The 16,430-nt window shown below is 50.6% G+C and overlaps 2 protein-coding genes across 6 annotated transcripts in view; one reads left to right on the top strand and one right to left on the bottom strand.

Annotated features, from left to right (window-relative positions):
• RASAL2 (RAS protein activator like 2) overlaps window positions 1–1,858 on the bottom strand; it is a 153,822-nt gene extending 151,964 nt beyond the window's left edge. For all 3 annotated transcript variants that reach the window (XM_052665759.1, XM_052665758.1, XM_052665756.1), the window contains exon 1: window positions 1,693–1,858. In XM_052665759.1, coding sequence (XP_052521719.1) covers window positions 1,693–1,852 — 160 coding nt within the window. In that variant the 5' untranslated portion in view covers window positions 1,853–1,858. The remainder of the gene's footprint in view (window positions 1–1,692) is intronic.
• Window positions 1,859–6,495: 4,637 nt separating this feature from the next.
• LOC128072635 (quinone oxidoreductase-like protein 2) lies at window positions 6,496–11,485 on the top strand. 3 transcript variants are annotated; one of them, XM_052666637.1, is made up of 10 exons: window positions 6,496–6,565; window positions 7,025–7,148; window positions 7,308–7,404; window positions 8,239–8,297; window positions 8,636–8,701; window positions 8,877–9,007; window positions 9,165–9,246; window positions 9,685–9,866; window positions 10,256–10,484; window positions 11,255–11,485. In XM_052666637.1, exons 1-10 carry the CDS (start codon window positions 6,540–6,542, stop codon window positions 11,321–11,323), a joined length of 1,065 nt encoding a protein of 354 aa, XP_052522597.1. In that variant the 5' UTR covers window positions 6,496–6,539; the 3' UTR covers window positions 11,324–11,485. The 3 variants fall into 3 exon arrangements, with proteins under 3 accessions (XP_052522597.1, XP_052522599.1, XP_052522598.1); XM_052666639.1 differs by having other exon boundaries at window positions 10,341–10,484; XM_052666638.1 differs by having other exon boundaries at window positions 8,898–9,007.
• The last annotated feature ends 4,945 nt before the right edge of the window (window positions 11,486–16,430 follow it).

Raw genomic sequence — 16,430 nt, forward strand, 5'->3', positions numbered from 1 at the left:
CCAGGGCCTCCAGAAAGCAGAATGGGAAAGCTACACTTTAACTACAGCAGCAGGAAATGCAAAAATAGCTGGACTGCGATTTAGATATTGCAGTGAGGTCAGACAAGACCTCAGTGTCACTCTGAAATCACATCCCAGACATGGCAAAGTCCTGCTGTACTCACATCACGGTCATGCTGCTGGTGAGCCACAAAGGCCAGTAATGATGGTACTTTACTGCTCCGAGCTCTTCTCTCTGCTTACAGATGAAGTTTTACAGACTTTGCAACAGGACCAGCTCCCCTCATGCCAGTAATTGCTGCCTCAAACAGACAGGAGTGGGATGGTACACTGCTGCAGAATAGATGCACAGAAACAAGCGGTCACTCTTAGATACCAAACTGCTTTCCTCTAAAATGAGCCTTTCCATAGCTTCTCAGGCAACTACCTTTCACATGGAACAACTCCATAACACAGTTGTCCACGTCTCACATGGAAAAGAAATGCAAGGACATCAAAAGCTGCATTTCTTGCTATGCCAGAAAACGGCTCTCATCTTTTCATGTCAAATATTCCTTCTGTCCTCTGGCCATCCATGGTGAAATAATTAGTGTTAGCGTTCTCATTGTTTATCAGACAATGCAGACAATGCGGCTGAGCTTTCTGCTCCTGTTTGCTTTAGCTTTGCTGCTGTGGTTCCTCCAACAACTGCGCGAGGCTTTACTTTTAATCCTATAAATAACACTTGTCACTCACAGGTTTGTAACCCACATTTAGTTGCACACAAACACAGTGCAATTTCAGTTCGATTCATTGCCTGCAAACTTATCCAGGAAAAAAAGGCAAGGAAGGAGGAAATACACACATCCTAGATAACCTGATGGCAGCTTCAAGGGCAGGAGGGAGGGAAGACACCACCACATCAGATTCTACATGAGGGAAAGAGATAAAGAGTTGTTTTTAAACACAGACTGAGAATAATTAGCTACGGTCCTTAGGCTACGCGACGTATTTTACATGCTTGAAGTCTACCCTGATTCTTACAGCCTAAGAGTTGGTTGCTCCATCACACGGCTGCCGTTCCATTCATCCACATGTTGGTGTCAGCCCACAAACCTGTCACAGCGTGCCCTCACCAACAGCACTGCTCCTCAGCACGGCTGATTCTGAGCAAAGTGCTGCTTCAGACACCCAGGCAGGATGCCGGGCAGCAGGCAGATAGGCCAGAGCCAGGCATCCTGGTACAAGAAAGCACACTCTCACTTTACCTTATGCGAAGCACTTCGTGCAAACAAATAACCCAAAGGCACTCAGATTCTCCTGAACCTTCCGAAAGCAGCAGAGAGGTGGTTTTAGGTTGTTTTGTGTGTGTCTTTTTTTTTTTTTGTAAAGAAAAAGGTTACATCTTAGACTGTCAGCATTGTGAGCATCGCAGCACTCAGGTCCACTAGCCCAAGTGGAAGCCACAAGTCGGACGCTGCTAAAAAATACCCCAAACTTCCATCAGGAGGAAGGAAGGAGAGCAGAGCACCGGCGGGGAGCAGGGGGCGGCGGCCAGGGCTGAGGGAGCGAGAGGAAGGGAACGCGGAACGGCCGAGGATCACCGAAATCACGAGCGAGGATCACCTGGCGTCGGAAAAACTGAGCGAAAAGTTGGGCCCGCCGCGATGGAGCCCGCCGCCACGGTCCGCACCGCCCCCCGGCGCCCCTTACCGTAGACGCGGACCCAGCCCTGCTGCTGGCACACCGAGTCCAGCAGGACGCGGTCCAGTGCTCCTCCCGCCGCCTCCAGCTCGTCCGAGCCCAGCTCCGGCTCCGCCAGCGCCTCGGCCGCCCAGGCCGCCGGCTCGCCCGCCGCGGGGGCCGCCTCCATGGCGAGGAGCGGGGGACGACCGCCGCCGCCGCCCGCGTTGCTGCCCGGCCGCGCCTCGCCTCAGCGCGGCTCCATCCCGCCCCTCGGCCGCCGCCGCCCGCCCCCTGCGTCAGCGCGACGGGAGGAGGCGGGGGAGGAGGCGGCCGCGCTCCGGCGCCGGGCGGGGAGCGGCGGGACGACGGGTCGTCGCGAGGGGACTCGCGCTTCGGGCCTAAGCTGGGCTGCGCGGAGCGGCGTGGGGCCGGAGCGCCGGGGGAATAGCGACGGCCGATCGTCCGTCTGTGCGCAGCTCTGCCCGGGTGCTGTGTGCGGTTCTGGGCAAGAAAGGCGTTGGGGCTCTGGAGTGTGTGTGGAGATGGGCACGGAGCCGTGTGGGGTGTGGGGCACGGTGTGATGGGGAGTGGCTGAGGGGATGGCGTGGGGCAGTGTGGAGGAACTCAGGGGAGACCTCGCTGCTCTACAGCTCCTAAAAGGAGGCTGTGCTGAGGTGGGTCAGCCTCTGGTTACACTGATAGGATGAGAGGTGATGGCATCAAGTTGTGCCAGGGGAGGCTCAGGTTGGGTGTGAGGAACGTTTCTCCTCCACAAGAGCAGCGATACAGTGGCACAGGCTGCCCACCGAGGTGGTGGGTCCCACGTGGAAGCCAAGGGTAGATGTGGCTGTGGCTGAGGGGTGTGATCGGAGCGGTCGCTGGCATCGCTGATGGTTGGACTTTCCAACCTTAATGATTCTATGGCTTGTAACAATCCAGAATAAGACATCTACGAACACAGCATGGATCCTGCTGTGTTTCAGATCATAACAGTAAAACATCACTTTTCAGGGAGGACAGGCAGGGATGCGGCTTGCACTGCGCTCCTTCCCCTGCCCTGTGCCTAGCACTGGTCGATACAAACCAGGCAAGTTCATCCAAGCGCACAGATGCTGTGATTATCTCCATGGTGCGGAGATGATGTAGCAGTGCAACCATCTCTCCAAAACAACATGCTAAGACCTAAAGCTTAGCACAGGCTGCCTCTAACGGCTCTTCTCTGTCCACAACTTCTGCCTTTATATAAAGATACAAATATTTTTGCCTTTATTCTGACACTTAAACAGCACTGTCGTTGGCACAGTCATTACCCAGCCATAAAGCCAGACCCGACTCTCCCATTTCCAGCCATCCTGCTTGCTGTCCTATTTCATTGTGAGCTACAATAAATAAGGGCATCCACACAGTGAGTTACTGCACCTTGGCTGAGAGCCGTGACCTCCCTCTGACGAGGCTGTAACTCAGCTCTGTGGTGTGGCAGGATCGCCCACTCGAACCCAAAGGTTTGCCTTCTGTGCTGAGTGTCATAGCTGCAGGACTCACACGATGGCAGTGAGCTGACTGGATTTGAGTACCTCCTACTGGTGTAGTGGGATGCACGATGGAAGACAAATAAATGGAGAAGTCCTGCCAGCCCTATGACCAATTGATGAAACCTTATTTTCTGGGGTTTTATGTCTCATGCTTGACTGAGAGCTTGGCCTGAATCTTGCCCTACAACTAGGTTGTTCTCTATGCAATTGGGCTCTGCTTTCTGGATTGGGATGAGGTGCAGTTTTTTTTGTTGTAGAATGGGAAGATGCACCTTACTGCCATTTCCAAACTGATTTTGACAGTAAAGAAACCTTCCTCAAAATGTTGTTTTGTGATCAGCAAAACCAGTGCAACCTGGTTTTCCTCCAGTTCACATCCCAAAGCAGAGTCATTGGGATCTGGCAAAGGGTGGGTGTCTGCTTTGCAGAGCCTCGTTGAATCTTTCTTTACCTTACCTCCAGTGTTCATTATTCCTACAGGAATTTAATTATCTCTTGGACCCTTATTACTCTGTTTGAAACAGATCAGCAGGCTCAACACTTTCTGCAGTTGTAGGAGATGAAACACAGGACAGTGGGAGAGGGGACATCCTGTTTGTGTTGTCAACTTCAATTTTCTGGGAAATAAGGGTTAAAAACATATCCTGCTATCCAAGAAGAGTTAAACCAGGCAGGAGCCTGTTGAGGATTCATCCTTTTCTCCCAGTGACAGGCAAAGGATAATTCTTCCACGTGTGTTGCAGCATGGCATAGCTCCTCACCTCCTGACCTGTCGCCTGTGGAGAGCCAGGACACCCAGTAACACTTCCTGGTTGCTTCCTGTCCCACACCATGCCTTGCATCGTGCTACCCAAAGGCCTGGGAGCTGAGGGTGTGCAGGGCTGTTCTTTTTGCAGAGAACATCGGCACAGATTGCCATAATGACACCACAAAGCAGTAGGGCAGCCAATTTCTCTGTCCTATGTTCTCTTTACCACTGCTCGTTCCACTACTGCTGATAATATACTCTCCAAGTTTATCTTTTAATGGCCATAATCCAATTAACTTGATAGTTGAGGTTTTTTCTCTGCAGTCCCCTCCTCTCCTTCAGCCTGCCCTGAGCTTGCATGGGCAGCTGTGGGGAAGTGGGGACGGAGCTGCTTGTATTGCGAGGGAAGGATGTGGCTGTTGAGCTTCTGCCAAGAGAATAATTGCAGAGTTTTTAAGAGTTGCCACACGGAGCTGGGATGACAATTTACACAGGATCTGCATGGGACAGCAGCGACTGGTTCTCATCAAGTAGGGTCGGCCCACTCCCAGTGCAACCCAAAAGTGGACTCTCTGAAATTTCGTGCTCTGTTGGGAAACAAAATCCATTCTTCTGCCTTCATTTGTGGGTTTTGGGGCAACATAAGCAATAATAAATAGCAGAGATGACTAAAATAGGAAGAGTGACAGTAGCAAAAATAGACATATTTTGTAAATAAGGATGTCCTGGAAACAAAGATGCCAGAGTTACAGGCTCATTGGTGCAGCTGTTCTGGCTTGAGGTCCTCTCAGCCCGTGATGCAGCAGGCATTTGTGAAGGGAGCATGACAGTGACCCAAGCACATGTGTAGGATTCCCTCTGTGAGAAGCAGAGCCATAAAGCTGCTCATAGCCTTCACATTAACACAGAGGCCCTGGGACTGGAACTTTGCTCAAACTTATCCCAAAGTTCTCCGCCAAGCAGCACGGAGAGGAACGGCCGCATCCAAAGCGGACAGAAGGAAGCGCTTTCTCACGCAGCACATAATTATATTCTGCAACTTATTGCCACAGGATGTCATGGAGGCCAAAAGCATAAATGAATTCAAAGAAAAAAAAAGAAAGGATTAGATGGATCCGTGCAGCCTCTGGCTCAGGAAGTCCCCCCGCCGCCGAGTGCCGGAAGCCGGGAGGAAAGCTTGCTTTGTGTGCTCCCTTTCCGAAATCCTTTCCTAAGCATCTGCAGCTGGAGCAGCCAGGGTTGCTACCCACATCCCACTGGACATTCCTTATGGATGGAACCTCAGCCCTGTTTCGTTCCCTTGGACCTGCTGTACCAGGGCTGGGTGCCAGAATCTCCACGGCAAAGCCCATTTGGATGGGAATGGTAGATAGTGTGCACGCTGATTGAAAAAGAGCAAAAACAGCGTGGGGGAAAGTTAAATATTAAAGAACGTCCCTCCTTCATCTCGTGCCAGCTGCCCCCAGGGTACGTGTGCGGATGTTGGGTTCCTACCTCGCCTTGAGCTTTATGCTGCTTCAGCAAAATTCTAATTTTTCTCTAATGGAGGAGAGGAATATCTGGTCCTGTTGCAGTGGGACAGTGTCCTCTGAAACACCAAGTGGCCCCGAAAAAGGGCTTCTGAGAGCCTTTCCTGCCAACAGCTGCCCGTGGAAGGGAAAATGGAGCTGGAAAAGCACGCTGCAGCCACATGGGCATTGTCCCTCTGATTTTGGGAGCTCTGTGCCACTGGTCAGACGCTCTGAAGCGGATCTGAGAAACCCTGCAGCTGATGTGAAAAGACATGGGGCTGGCACTGAAGAATATTGTCTTTAAGTGGACTTTTTGGTGATAGTGATAATATGGGAACAGCTCCATTAGGTTGATTACCCCCACGCTGCCTGAGCTGATGGCAGTGGATGTGGGTCAGGGTTTGTCTTTGGGCTGTGAGGAACAAAGGATTTATCCCTACTTTTCTTGTTGGATGACTTGGAGAGTATTTTGAGAAGCGAATAACCACTGGATTTGCTTCCATCTGCAGGAACACGGGCTTCTCCTCCTAGCTCCTATCTCACTGCTTCATCCATGCCTCTCTGCTGCGTTTCCGCTCCGTGTTGCCTAAAGCAGCAGATCCCTGCCCACGCTACTGGGAGCACAGACATGTGCCAGTGCCCGGCCCGGCGCTGTGGCTCCCTGGGGAGGCGGCTAGCTGCGAACAAAGGCTGTGCGGAGACGCGCGTGGGCCGCTCCCGCAGTCCCCATCCTGCCCTTAATTACGAGCTAAGCGGTGGCTAATAAAGATGAGGCAAAGCAAATAGATCGAGCCGCCATTCTAATTAAACGGCGTGCGACGGGCCAGACTCATCTGTGCGACAGATCAGCACGAGCCGAGAGGGCTCCACGAGCGTTGGATGGAGGCTGCATCGCTCCGAGCGGGGAGCGCAGCGCCGCGCGTCCCCTCGGCCGGCACCCGTACGGCCACGCTGCTCACGGGCTCGGCACGGCGCTGCTGGGCGCTGACACCTCCCTCGTGGCTGGTGCCAATCGCTGCCCAGCGCGGCCCGGCCCCTCCCCGGGCGGGCGGTACGCGGGGTCCGGAAGGCAGCGGGAGCGGCATGGCGGCGGCGGCGGTGGGGCGGCGGTGCGGGGCGGCCGGGCGGAGCAGAACGGGAGCGCGTCCACATCGCGTTCCCTGCCCTTACCCATCCATTTCAGAGTCCCCTTGCCTCCTCCCTTTCCCCATAAACTCTCTTCATCGTCTATCCCCCTAGTCCCCATTTCCCCCCTTCCATTCCCAGTCCGTTCCTCTATGACCCCCTATACTCCCTCTCCATTCCCTGTCCCTCCCATTCCTCATCTTTCCTATTCCACCTCCGCCCATTCCAAATCTCATTACCCCCATCTCAACTGTTCCCTCCAACCCCATTGTTTCCCATCCCTTTTCCTTATCCACCCCACTCCATTCCTCTACCCTTTCCCCCATCCCTCTCTCCATATCCTCATCACTCCCAGTCCCCATCCCTTTCTGCCCTACCTGTCCTCCCAGCAGCAGTGAGGGGTTGGCACTCCCCTTCACAGTTCCCCTTCACTTGCCTTCCAGGCTCTTCACCCTGAGGCTACCTGCCCAGCATGGTGCCCGGGGATACCGAGCAGCACTCTGCATGCATCTGGCACAGCCCCTGCTCGTGCAAGATCTCCCGGCACCTCAGCTGCAGCCATGCCAGGTGCGTGGGGACCATTGGGCATCAAAGGGAAGATTGGCTCTGGGTCTCTGAGCTGTGGTACACACGTTGTGTGGTCTCCACCAGGCTGGGGCAGTGTCTCTTTTAAATCTCTGCTCTTGGCTGAATGTAGGAGTTAATGTTTGTCCCCTTCTCTCGCAGGTCCGTGTGCGTGTCCATTACTGCGGGTTAAATTTTGCTGATATCTTGGCCTGCCAGGGGTTATACCAGGAGAAACACACTCCTCCGTTCACCCCTGGTGAGTGGGTGACCAGATGTCATAGGTGACCAAGTGTCACATCCTATGGGAATGAGCTGCCCTCGAGGTCGAGGACGCTGCTGACTTGAGGCAACTTCTGGGGTCAGTAGGATCACATTTGGCATCCTCTGAAAAATACCCAGTGCGAAATACTTTGCATTCTCAAAGAGGACTAATATAGAGAGAGCAACAGCAGATATCACCTTTGCTGGAAGCTGAGAAAACTGAGACATGCAGTGCTTTGGGGTAGGCAGGGTCTTCCTGTCTGGAGCCCAGAGCTCTTGCAGCTCAGTGACTGCCACAAGCACAGGTGGCAGCTGTGCCACATCTGCACAGGGTCAGTCACTGTGTTGGTGGCACCTCCTGTCCCCCTGCAGCATCTGTCTTCTGCAAAAATGCATTGGGATTCTGAATTACAAGGAATTCTTAACTAGAGGTGTTTGCTGTCTCTTGTGCTGATGCTGCCATCTTCTGCCCAGTTGGTGCTTTGCTACTGGGAACTTCAAATCGTAGAATCTCTGAGGTTGGAAAAGCCCTTTGAAATCATCACGTGCAGCTTCTGCGTGGCCTGGGCCTGGGGCTGCTCCATGGGTGGGTGCTCAGCAGCCACTGGAGCAGAGCCCAGGGTAATTTCCTCACATTGTGTTGTTACAGCTGATGCTTGGAGGGCTTGGGGGCACAGCAGTGCCTGTTGCTGGAAGGTTTTCTCCCAAATTCCAGGTGCTGGAAGCAAGAGCTCATGACCTGGCTCTGTTAACTGAGGTTGCTGCTAATTATGGGTGTGAAGGCGGGTTGTGTCAATGTGTGCCCCATGTGCATGTACTTATCCTGCAGGAATGGAGTTTTCAGGGACTGTAATGGAGACAGGAGAAAACGTCAGTGCTGTGAAGGAGGTGAGAACAACATGGGGATGTAGGGAAACTCAGCATACAGTTAATGCAGTCACTGTTGGTAGACACAGCTTGAGCCGTTCACAGTTCCTTCTGAAAACATAGGAAAATGAAATGCACAATTAAGAGGGGGCTGCACCATTTGGTAATGCATACAAACAGGCAGCCCAGAGCCCCATGATGGAGTCACAATCCCTGGAGGCGCTCAAGAGCTGTAGAACTGAGGGACATGGTCAGCAGGCATGGGTTGATGGTTGGACTAGATGATCTTATTGGTGTTTTTCAACCTTAAGGATTCTGTGATTTCTCTCCCAGTCTCCACACAGTGACTGTTTTTGCAGGGTCACAGGGTGATCGGTGTGTCTGGCATCAGCGCTATGGCAGAGGAGTGCATTGTCGATGAGAAGGTGAGAACACCAAGCATTTGGGTTTCCCTCTGAGATCAGCACTTCAGCCTTGCCACAGCTGCAGTGGGATACAGCATGCGTGGGGCATCTTTTCCAAAACAGCATGCATCTACAAGATGCAAAACCTCTTTAAAAACAAGTCCTTTCACATGGTGAGCCCCAGTGATGCTGTCAGCCCATTGAATCCCACATACAGGCACTATGGCAGATCCCTGACAGCGTGTCCAGTGAGGATGCAGCAGTGCTGCCCGTTGCTTATGGCACAGCCTGGCTTGCTCTGCAGCACCGAGCACATCTGCAGCCACGGTGAGCAGCTTCACTTCAGTTCAGCACAGCCCCCAGGGTGACTGGGACTCAGCATGCCCTGATAGCAGGACAATCCCCCTACTGCTGAAATATTGCTCTATGAGGGAATTATGGGCATGTTTCTATTGTGCTTTCTCATTCTTTCTCTTCCTGCCAGGGAAACAGTGCTAGTGACAGCAGGAGCTGGAGCCACTGGCCTTGCCATCATTGATCTGGCTGTCAGCGTGTTCCAGGCAAAGGTACGGAGGTGTTGTCCTTTTCACCTGTCCTCATATGCTCCAGCCTTGGCAAGCAGGTGGCCTGGAGTCACAGTGATACAGTGGCAGAAAACCAGGATCAGGCATTTGCTGGGTCACACACCAGAACCACAACCCTGGTGTCTCATTTCCCTCCTTTACTCTACCTTCATTATAGATCCCCACTGCCCCCTTGGGCAGCACAAAGATCCTTTGCATCTGCCCCATGGGTCGTCATTTCAGAAGGGGGTTAGAATTCTGGAACTCCTGTTTCCAGCCCCATGAAAATTGTTGCCTCAGTGTGCTTCTTTTGATGCACACGAGAAAATATTTGAATATACATAAGGAGAAAAGTGAGGTTTCCAACTCCATTTTCTCTAATTAAAATAAGCACACCTAGAAGCTGAGTGGCTGCAGCACAGGCTTCCCCTCTGCTCTCAGGTGATAGCAGCAGCTGGCAGTGACCCCAAGTGCCAGCTGGTCCTGGCAAATGGGGCAAGCCATGCAGTGAACTACAGCCAGAACAGTCTCAGGGAGCAGGTGACAGCACTCACAGGTGGCAGAGGGGTCAACGTGGCCATCGATGCTGTTGGTGGGGACATCTTCAAGGCTGCCCTGCAGAGGTGAGTGGAAATAAGAGGCGATGCTATTGGCATGCCTTGAGCAAGGTGAAGCTCTACCTGCCTCAACTGGTGGTGGAGGCAGAAATCATAGAATAGAAGAGAGACCATGGAACCATTAAGGTTGGAAAAGGGGGGTTGGTTAAACCCCAGCCCATTCCCACCATGCCCACTGACCATGCCCCTCGGTGCTATACCTCCACAATTCTTGAACACCTCCAGGGACCTCCCTGGGAAGCCTGTGTCAAAATCTCACCACTCTGAAAAGAAACTTCTCCTAATATCCAAGCTGGAGGATGCATTTGCTCAACCCCACATGGCTTCTCATGGCCAGGGTAGCATATATTGCCTTGGGATGAGGTTTCAAATACCTGTCACTTGTCTTCTCGCAGTCTGGCTTGGGAGGGCAGGATTGTGGTGATGGGTTTTGCTGGAGGGAAAATCCCCTCAATTCCTGCCAACCTGCTGCTCCTGAAGAACGTGTCAGCCATGGGAGTGTACTGGGGTCGGTACCAGCAGGAGGACTTCCCCCTTTTCTCCTCTGCCATGTCCTCCCTTCTTCAGTATTGCCAGGAGAGAAAGATCCATCCACACATTGGAGCGGTCTTCAAGCTGGAAGAGGTACACGTGACTCAGAACTGTTAGCCGAGGCCTTTTTATGGGGGCAGAAATAGGTTTGTCTGTGCAGTTAGACCCCTGGCACAGAAAATGCAGGAGTCCTAAAAAAAATATTAAATCAAAAAATCCCATTTTCCCTCACCCTTTTTAATCTTCTTCCATTGGGTTTCAGCCAGAGAGTTGTTAACTTCTGGTTTGTTACTGCAAGGCCAGAACTGCAATGTGTTCAATGGGGAAATCATAAAAACACATGCTGCTACACCAAAGAGTTTGTGGTCTTAAAGAATAATGTGCTGGGATAATATCTTAGAAGTGGATTAGTGGATTATGATGTGCCTTCATTTGCATTTCCCCCCAAGCACCTCTGAAAGTGCTCAAAACACTTCTTTTCCCCCCGTTATGATGGTCTTTCAAGCCTTATATAACAGCTCCTTAGAAATGCCCACGTAGCCCCCATCCAGCAAACTCAGGGATGCAATGTGGAGGAATACCCAGGAGCTTGTTGGCTTCTGAGTTGTTTCAAACCCAGCATTGGATTCCAGGGACAGAAAGCCCAGGCTCAGATACAAAACACGAGCTCCTTGTTCACACCAAACAAAACGTTACAGCCTATTGTACAGCCCACATAAATACAACCAGACCCTTGGTTTAGCTTAACCTCTTATTGAGTGAATAACACTGCAAACATTGCAGTACAGCGACTACTTCCACATGTTCTGCACCTCCTACCCTGATGATCATCCCCATAAGCACTCAGAGTTTTGTGCTTGCAGGTGAATGAAGCCTTCAACCATGTGCTTCAGCGCAAGTCCACTGGAAAGGTCATCATCTCCATGAAGTAAAAGGGCTGTGAGGGATTTCTTGCATGGCTGTGCATATGGTAGACTGGAGGACCCTCAGCCGACCTTGCGCATGTCCTGCATCATCATATGTCTATAAGAGCACTAATTCTCACAAGGCTCTCTGACCTTCCAAAATCATCAATAAATTTATATGGCACTCCACATCTGACCCAGCAGCATTTCTGGGGGCAAAGAGTCACGGGGCTGGTGTGGATGTAAGCTGGATTCTGGCCAGCAGTAGGCTGTGAGCCACTTTTCTCCCACTGGGAACAGCTGAACTTCCTACATTGGCTGCGGGAGGAGAGGAAACCAGCTCAGTTCCAGCCTTTTCCCTACCCTTTTTAATACATTTTGAGCTGGACAAAGAAGAAGATAATTAACTTGAGTCCTGATGATGCTCATTTCTGAGCCACTGGGGTAGGCAGTGGAACAGTGCCCTGCCAAGCACCTGACGAACACCTTGATGGAACACTTGGATTTGAAAGAAAGAGCAATGGGGAGGACCTGGGTGTGAAGCACAGAGCAGTGACGGCTCCCTCTGCCTGCCCTGCCAGGTGCCTGCGTCTGCTCCTGACCCCACATCAGCTGGCTCAGTCCCAGGAGAGTGATCACAGTTGCAATTACCTCCATACCCATTATGGCAAACAAAAGCAACCCGAAACTCTAGTAACAAGCAGGCTATACTCTTTGAGGCTTAACAGGAGGGACTTGAGCTTTAATGGACTGCAGAGACACAATAGTTGAGCCATTTGATCTGACAATACTTAAATTTGTCTGCACTGTGTCCTGCTGTTCCAGCTCCCAGTGTTGTGTAGGCTCTGGCCCCACAAACTACTACAGCATCACCTCATTATGAAGCACTGCAATAGCCCTCCTGCTTTCCTAGCATGCCTCCACTGCAGCAACTCCAGCTCAGCCATACTCCCCTGCTTGCTGCTGAGCCTCACACCCTGGAGGAAATTATTTAACTCTCATCCATCCTCTAGAAGCCTTGCAAATTCATCATGGTACATGCAGCTTCTCCTTTCAGAAGAGTTTTTTTTAAAGCTTATTCCACTGGTAATAGCAGGAAACTGCCTGCTGCAGTGAAGGATTCGTCCAAATAAGCTGAGAGCCATAGCTGGGCTGTAGGAAATGCCCAGCTCACTTCAGTGCTTGAGCTATCACCACACTTTAGGTAAACGGGCTGCCTAAAGGAAAAGCTCTAGCAGAGGCTATGGTACAGTGACTTCAGCCTGCACTGCTTGAGCCATCTCCTGGGAGTTACTGATAACATTTACAATTAGTGGTACCTGACAACAGAAGAGGAGGACCCTTGCCCTATTCACCTACTAAGCTTCCCACAGCATTTAAGGTCAGTGCACTCATTAGCCTTCAGCACTCATTAGTTTTTAATCACCACCCTTCTATCAATTTGCTTAACTGAAATAATAACTCTGGTTTCTTCAGGTCACACCACAGGGGATCCTCAACTTAATTATGCAGAAGATGTAAATAAACTGATTTTAAGAATGCTTAATCATGCTAAAATTGTTCCACGATGAGGGGCTCTGAAAAAAACCCGTTCATAATTATTTGAGTATTGCTTACCTCCATCACACCTTGATATTCCTCTGTTGAGGGAGAAGGACCTTCAGGCATTCAGGGGCACCATACCTTACCTCTTCAGTAATTAAGACAACTTGAAAAACCTTTTACTTGTTGTTCCCAAACAACAGTTCCAGGTAATGGAATAATAAGCTGTTCAGCTCATAGCTTCGTGGTACTTTTTAGGCTTTACTAACTACTTCTCAGCCTAACACACAATTCCTACAGCTATTTTTCTCAAGTACTACCAGCAACCAGCACTGGAATAAAACTCATCCTGTACTATTCAATACATAAACCCCTCAGCTCCCTCCGAGTGCCTTCATTAGCCTTAATGGCCATGATGGGCCTCACCTGAGTGCCCTCACCCATGGACTGGGATCCTATACAAACTCAGCTCAGGAAATCATTTGGTGTTTTTTTGAATTGTGTTGTAGGTGCACTATTTTTTTTAGTTTACCTGATTTTGTTTTTTTGAGTTGTGAACTGACTTCATTGCTGGATTTCAGGCCTTGCCTCTACAGGTGTGCTTAGGAAAACATCTTTCTTAGAAAGAGCAGTGAGGTATTGGTACAGACTGCCAGAGAGGTGTTAGAGCCTCTACTCCTGGAAGTGTTCAAGAACTGTAGAGGTGTAGTGCCGAGGGCTGTGGAAAGTGGGTATGATGGATAGGTTGGGTTTGACGATCTTCAAGGTCTTTTTCAACCTGAATGGATCTACGATATAAGGGAAGTTTCAAGACCCTTGGCTGTCTTGTTCCCATACTGGGATGGATTCTACCAGGCTTTTGTTTGCTCAATCCAGCAGCACTCTGATGCTCCTTTAGCTCATATCTTGAGTTTTACTGCTCATATGTGGTATTAATACTAAGTCTGCTTGGCCTTGAAGATCATCCACTATCCTAGTGGTTTCTATGTGGCAGCCATGGAACACTGAGGAAGGCTTGCTCTCCATCCTGGTCCTGGCACCCCAACCTGAACTGCACCTCCTAGATGCTGTGAGAATGTACTGCATTACACCCAAACTCTATCCATCTGCCTTGAGATGAGCTCATAGGTACCAATGAACTGCCTACACGTAGTGGTGAGTACCTGCTGCCTCTTGCTGAGTGCTTGCTATTGCCTACCCCTGAGTGAGGGGGTAGTAAGGCAATGGAGGAAAGGAGCATGCAGCATGCCAGGGTGTGTTGCATCCCTGTTTGGTAATAAAGCAGTAGGGAAACAATTGCAACTACCTGCAGGGTGCTGCCTTCTCTGAGGCTGAGAAGGATTTATCCAGCTCTTCAAAGCAGCTGCAGTTTAGCTACTCGCAATCTGCAAAAATTGGAGTGGAGCAACAGTAAAGCACAGCTTTCAAAACCTCATTTTCCTTTTTTCCTTTCAAGCTGACAATAAGATTTTAAGAAAAACTTTGAATAATGGATACACTTTTGAATAATGGATGCTCTGTAGCCCAAGTCCCTTGCCTTTTCTCTCTGTGCCTGAGTGAGAAGGCTTCTAATTGCCAGGCACGTGGAGAGGAGGTGTGGAGCGCTTTGTCTCTCGCACTGCTGATTAACCAATGTGTACGTGCACATTAAAAATTCAGAGGTGGGTAAGCACATCCCAGCCCTGGGCTGTGTGCTCTGCACCGTGGCTTTTATCAGCAAAAGATCTGGCACAAGATGTTTTGCATTTGTTCTTGTTTTCTTGTTGCTGTGGCTGAGCATAATCCTCCTTTTTGGGGGTCAGATTTGGCTGTTTCCATGGAAGTGCTGTTCCTATATGCTGATCAGGGAGGGAGTTTTTAAATAGGGCTACCCAAACCAACACCTGTCCTGAGGGTTATGGCCTTGTGGGGGCTGTCTTTTGGGCCGGTGTATGTTTTTTTGTGCTGGATTCTCATCTGCTCCATCCCTTTGTGCTGCTCAGTGTTTTGAATCTAATATTACGTGTGCTGGTGCCCCTCTGGCTCCTCAGTCTGCCCAGAAATGCGCCAGTCTGGAATATTTCTTCTCCAAGCAAACAGTGATGCAGTGGCACAGGCTGCCCATAAGAGGTGGTGGGGTCACCATCCCTGGAGATGTTACAGAACAAATGGAGATGTGGCACTGAGGGATGTGGTCAGTGAGCATGGTGGGGGTGGGCTGATGGTTGGACTTGATGATCCTAGAGATCTTTTTGAGTCTTAATTATTCTATTATTTCAACCCTTGATGCTAGAGCAGTGAAATAGCTGTGCAGGTGCACTGAGGTGAAGCGAAGGGTCCTCTGGTCTCTGCTAATCAGGCATTTTTAAGAACCTCACTAGAGGAGGTTGCCAGCCGGATATCTGCCTTCACACAGCTTGTTCCCTCTCAATTCTGCAGCTTCTTGCCTCAGAGGGTAACTACAATTTAGTTTTATTTGCCAAAATTTGACATGACTTGAGACTGTGATTTACTGGCCTTGAGGAATATGGTATATGTAACCGTGGAGGGTGTAAGTGGCTTTTCATGGCCCAGGAGTTGTAAATTGAGATGAAAAAAAATGAGGGAAACATTACTGTCCAACTTTACAAGGTAGCACTAACAACAGGACACACTGAAGCCATCTGTAACTGTCATGGGTCTTTATGGTCCCTGATTGTGTGCAGTAAAGCTCCTGAATGAGCCCTGTGGTCTCTAACGCAGAGGTAACCAATGCTGAGTGCCGGAGGAGACACCAGATGGCAATCTCTTCACGAGCTTACTTGGTTGTCTCAGGGCTGAGGAATTGCAAGCTTTCCTTAGGCTTGCTGGGGGCCTAGGGAAGGGTCGCTGCTACAGCAATGCTTGCTGGGGGCAGTGGGAGCATTTCCTCTGCATTTTCATAGAATCATTTGAGCTGGAAGGGACCCATAAAGGCCATCTGCTCCAACCCCCTGCCCTAAGCGGGAACACCCACAGCTCCATCAGTGCTCAGAGCCCATCCATCCTGACCCTGTATGCAGGGATGGGGCATTACCACCTCTCTGGGCAGCCTGGGCCTCACTGCCCTTATTGTTACAAAACTCCTTCCTTCTACCCAGTCTAAATCTCCTCTCCTTTAGTTTGAACCCATTTCCCTTCCCATCACTGCAGACCCTCCTAAGTTGTTTGTCCCCTCTTTCTTATAGCCCTCCTGCTTGCCTTGTGACAATTTCCAGGCTTCTTGGTTCTCTGTGACCATTTTCAGCTGTTCTGTGTTGCAATGTGGCAGCGTGACCCGGGCAGTGTGACAGCACTGGGTTGTTTCTGTTTGTTTTTATCAGCAGACAGCCAAATTTGTGATGTGTAGTGATCACTGCAAGGCAGTTAGCAAGTGAGATAAACAGCAATTTTATGGCTGGGAAAACTGGCAGGAGGGGGCTGCAGGGAAAGGTGAGATGGCAGTGGCTCCGAGCACCTGATGGAGCTGTAGGTGTCCCTGTTCAGTGCAGGGGAGTTGGATCAGATGACATCTAAGGGTCCCATCCAAGTCAAATAATTCTATGATTCTACGACTGAACTCCCTACTCAGTCCCTGTTATCCTTTGGGCATCTC

The sequence above is a fragment of the Tympanuchus pallidicinctus genome, unplaced genomic scaffold (assembly GCF_026119805.1).
Source record: "Tympanuchus pallidicinctus isolate F22 unplaced genomic scaffold, pur_lepc_1.0 scaffold7, whole genome shotgun sequence".
Taxonomy (NCBI): Eukaryota; Metazoa; Chordata; class Aves; order Galliformes; family Phasianidae; genus Tympanuchus; species Tympanuchus pallidicinctus.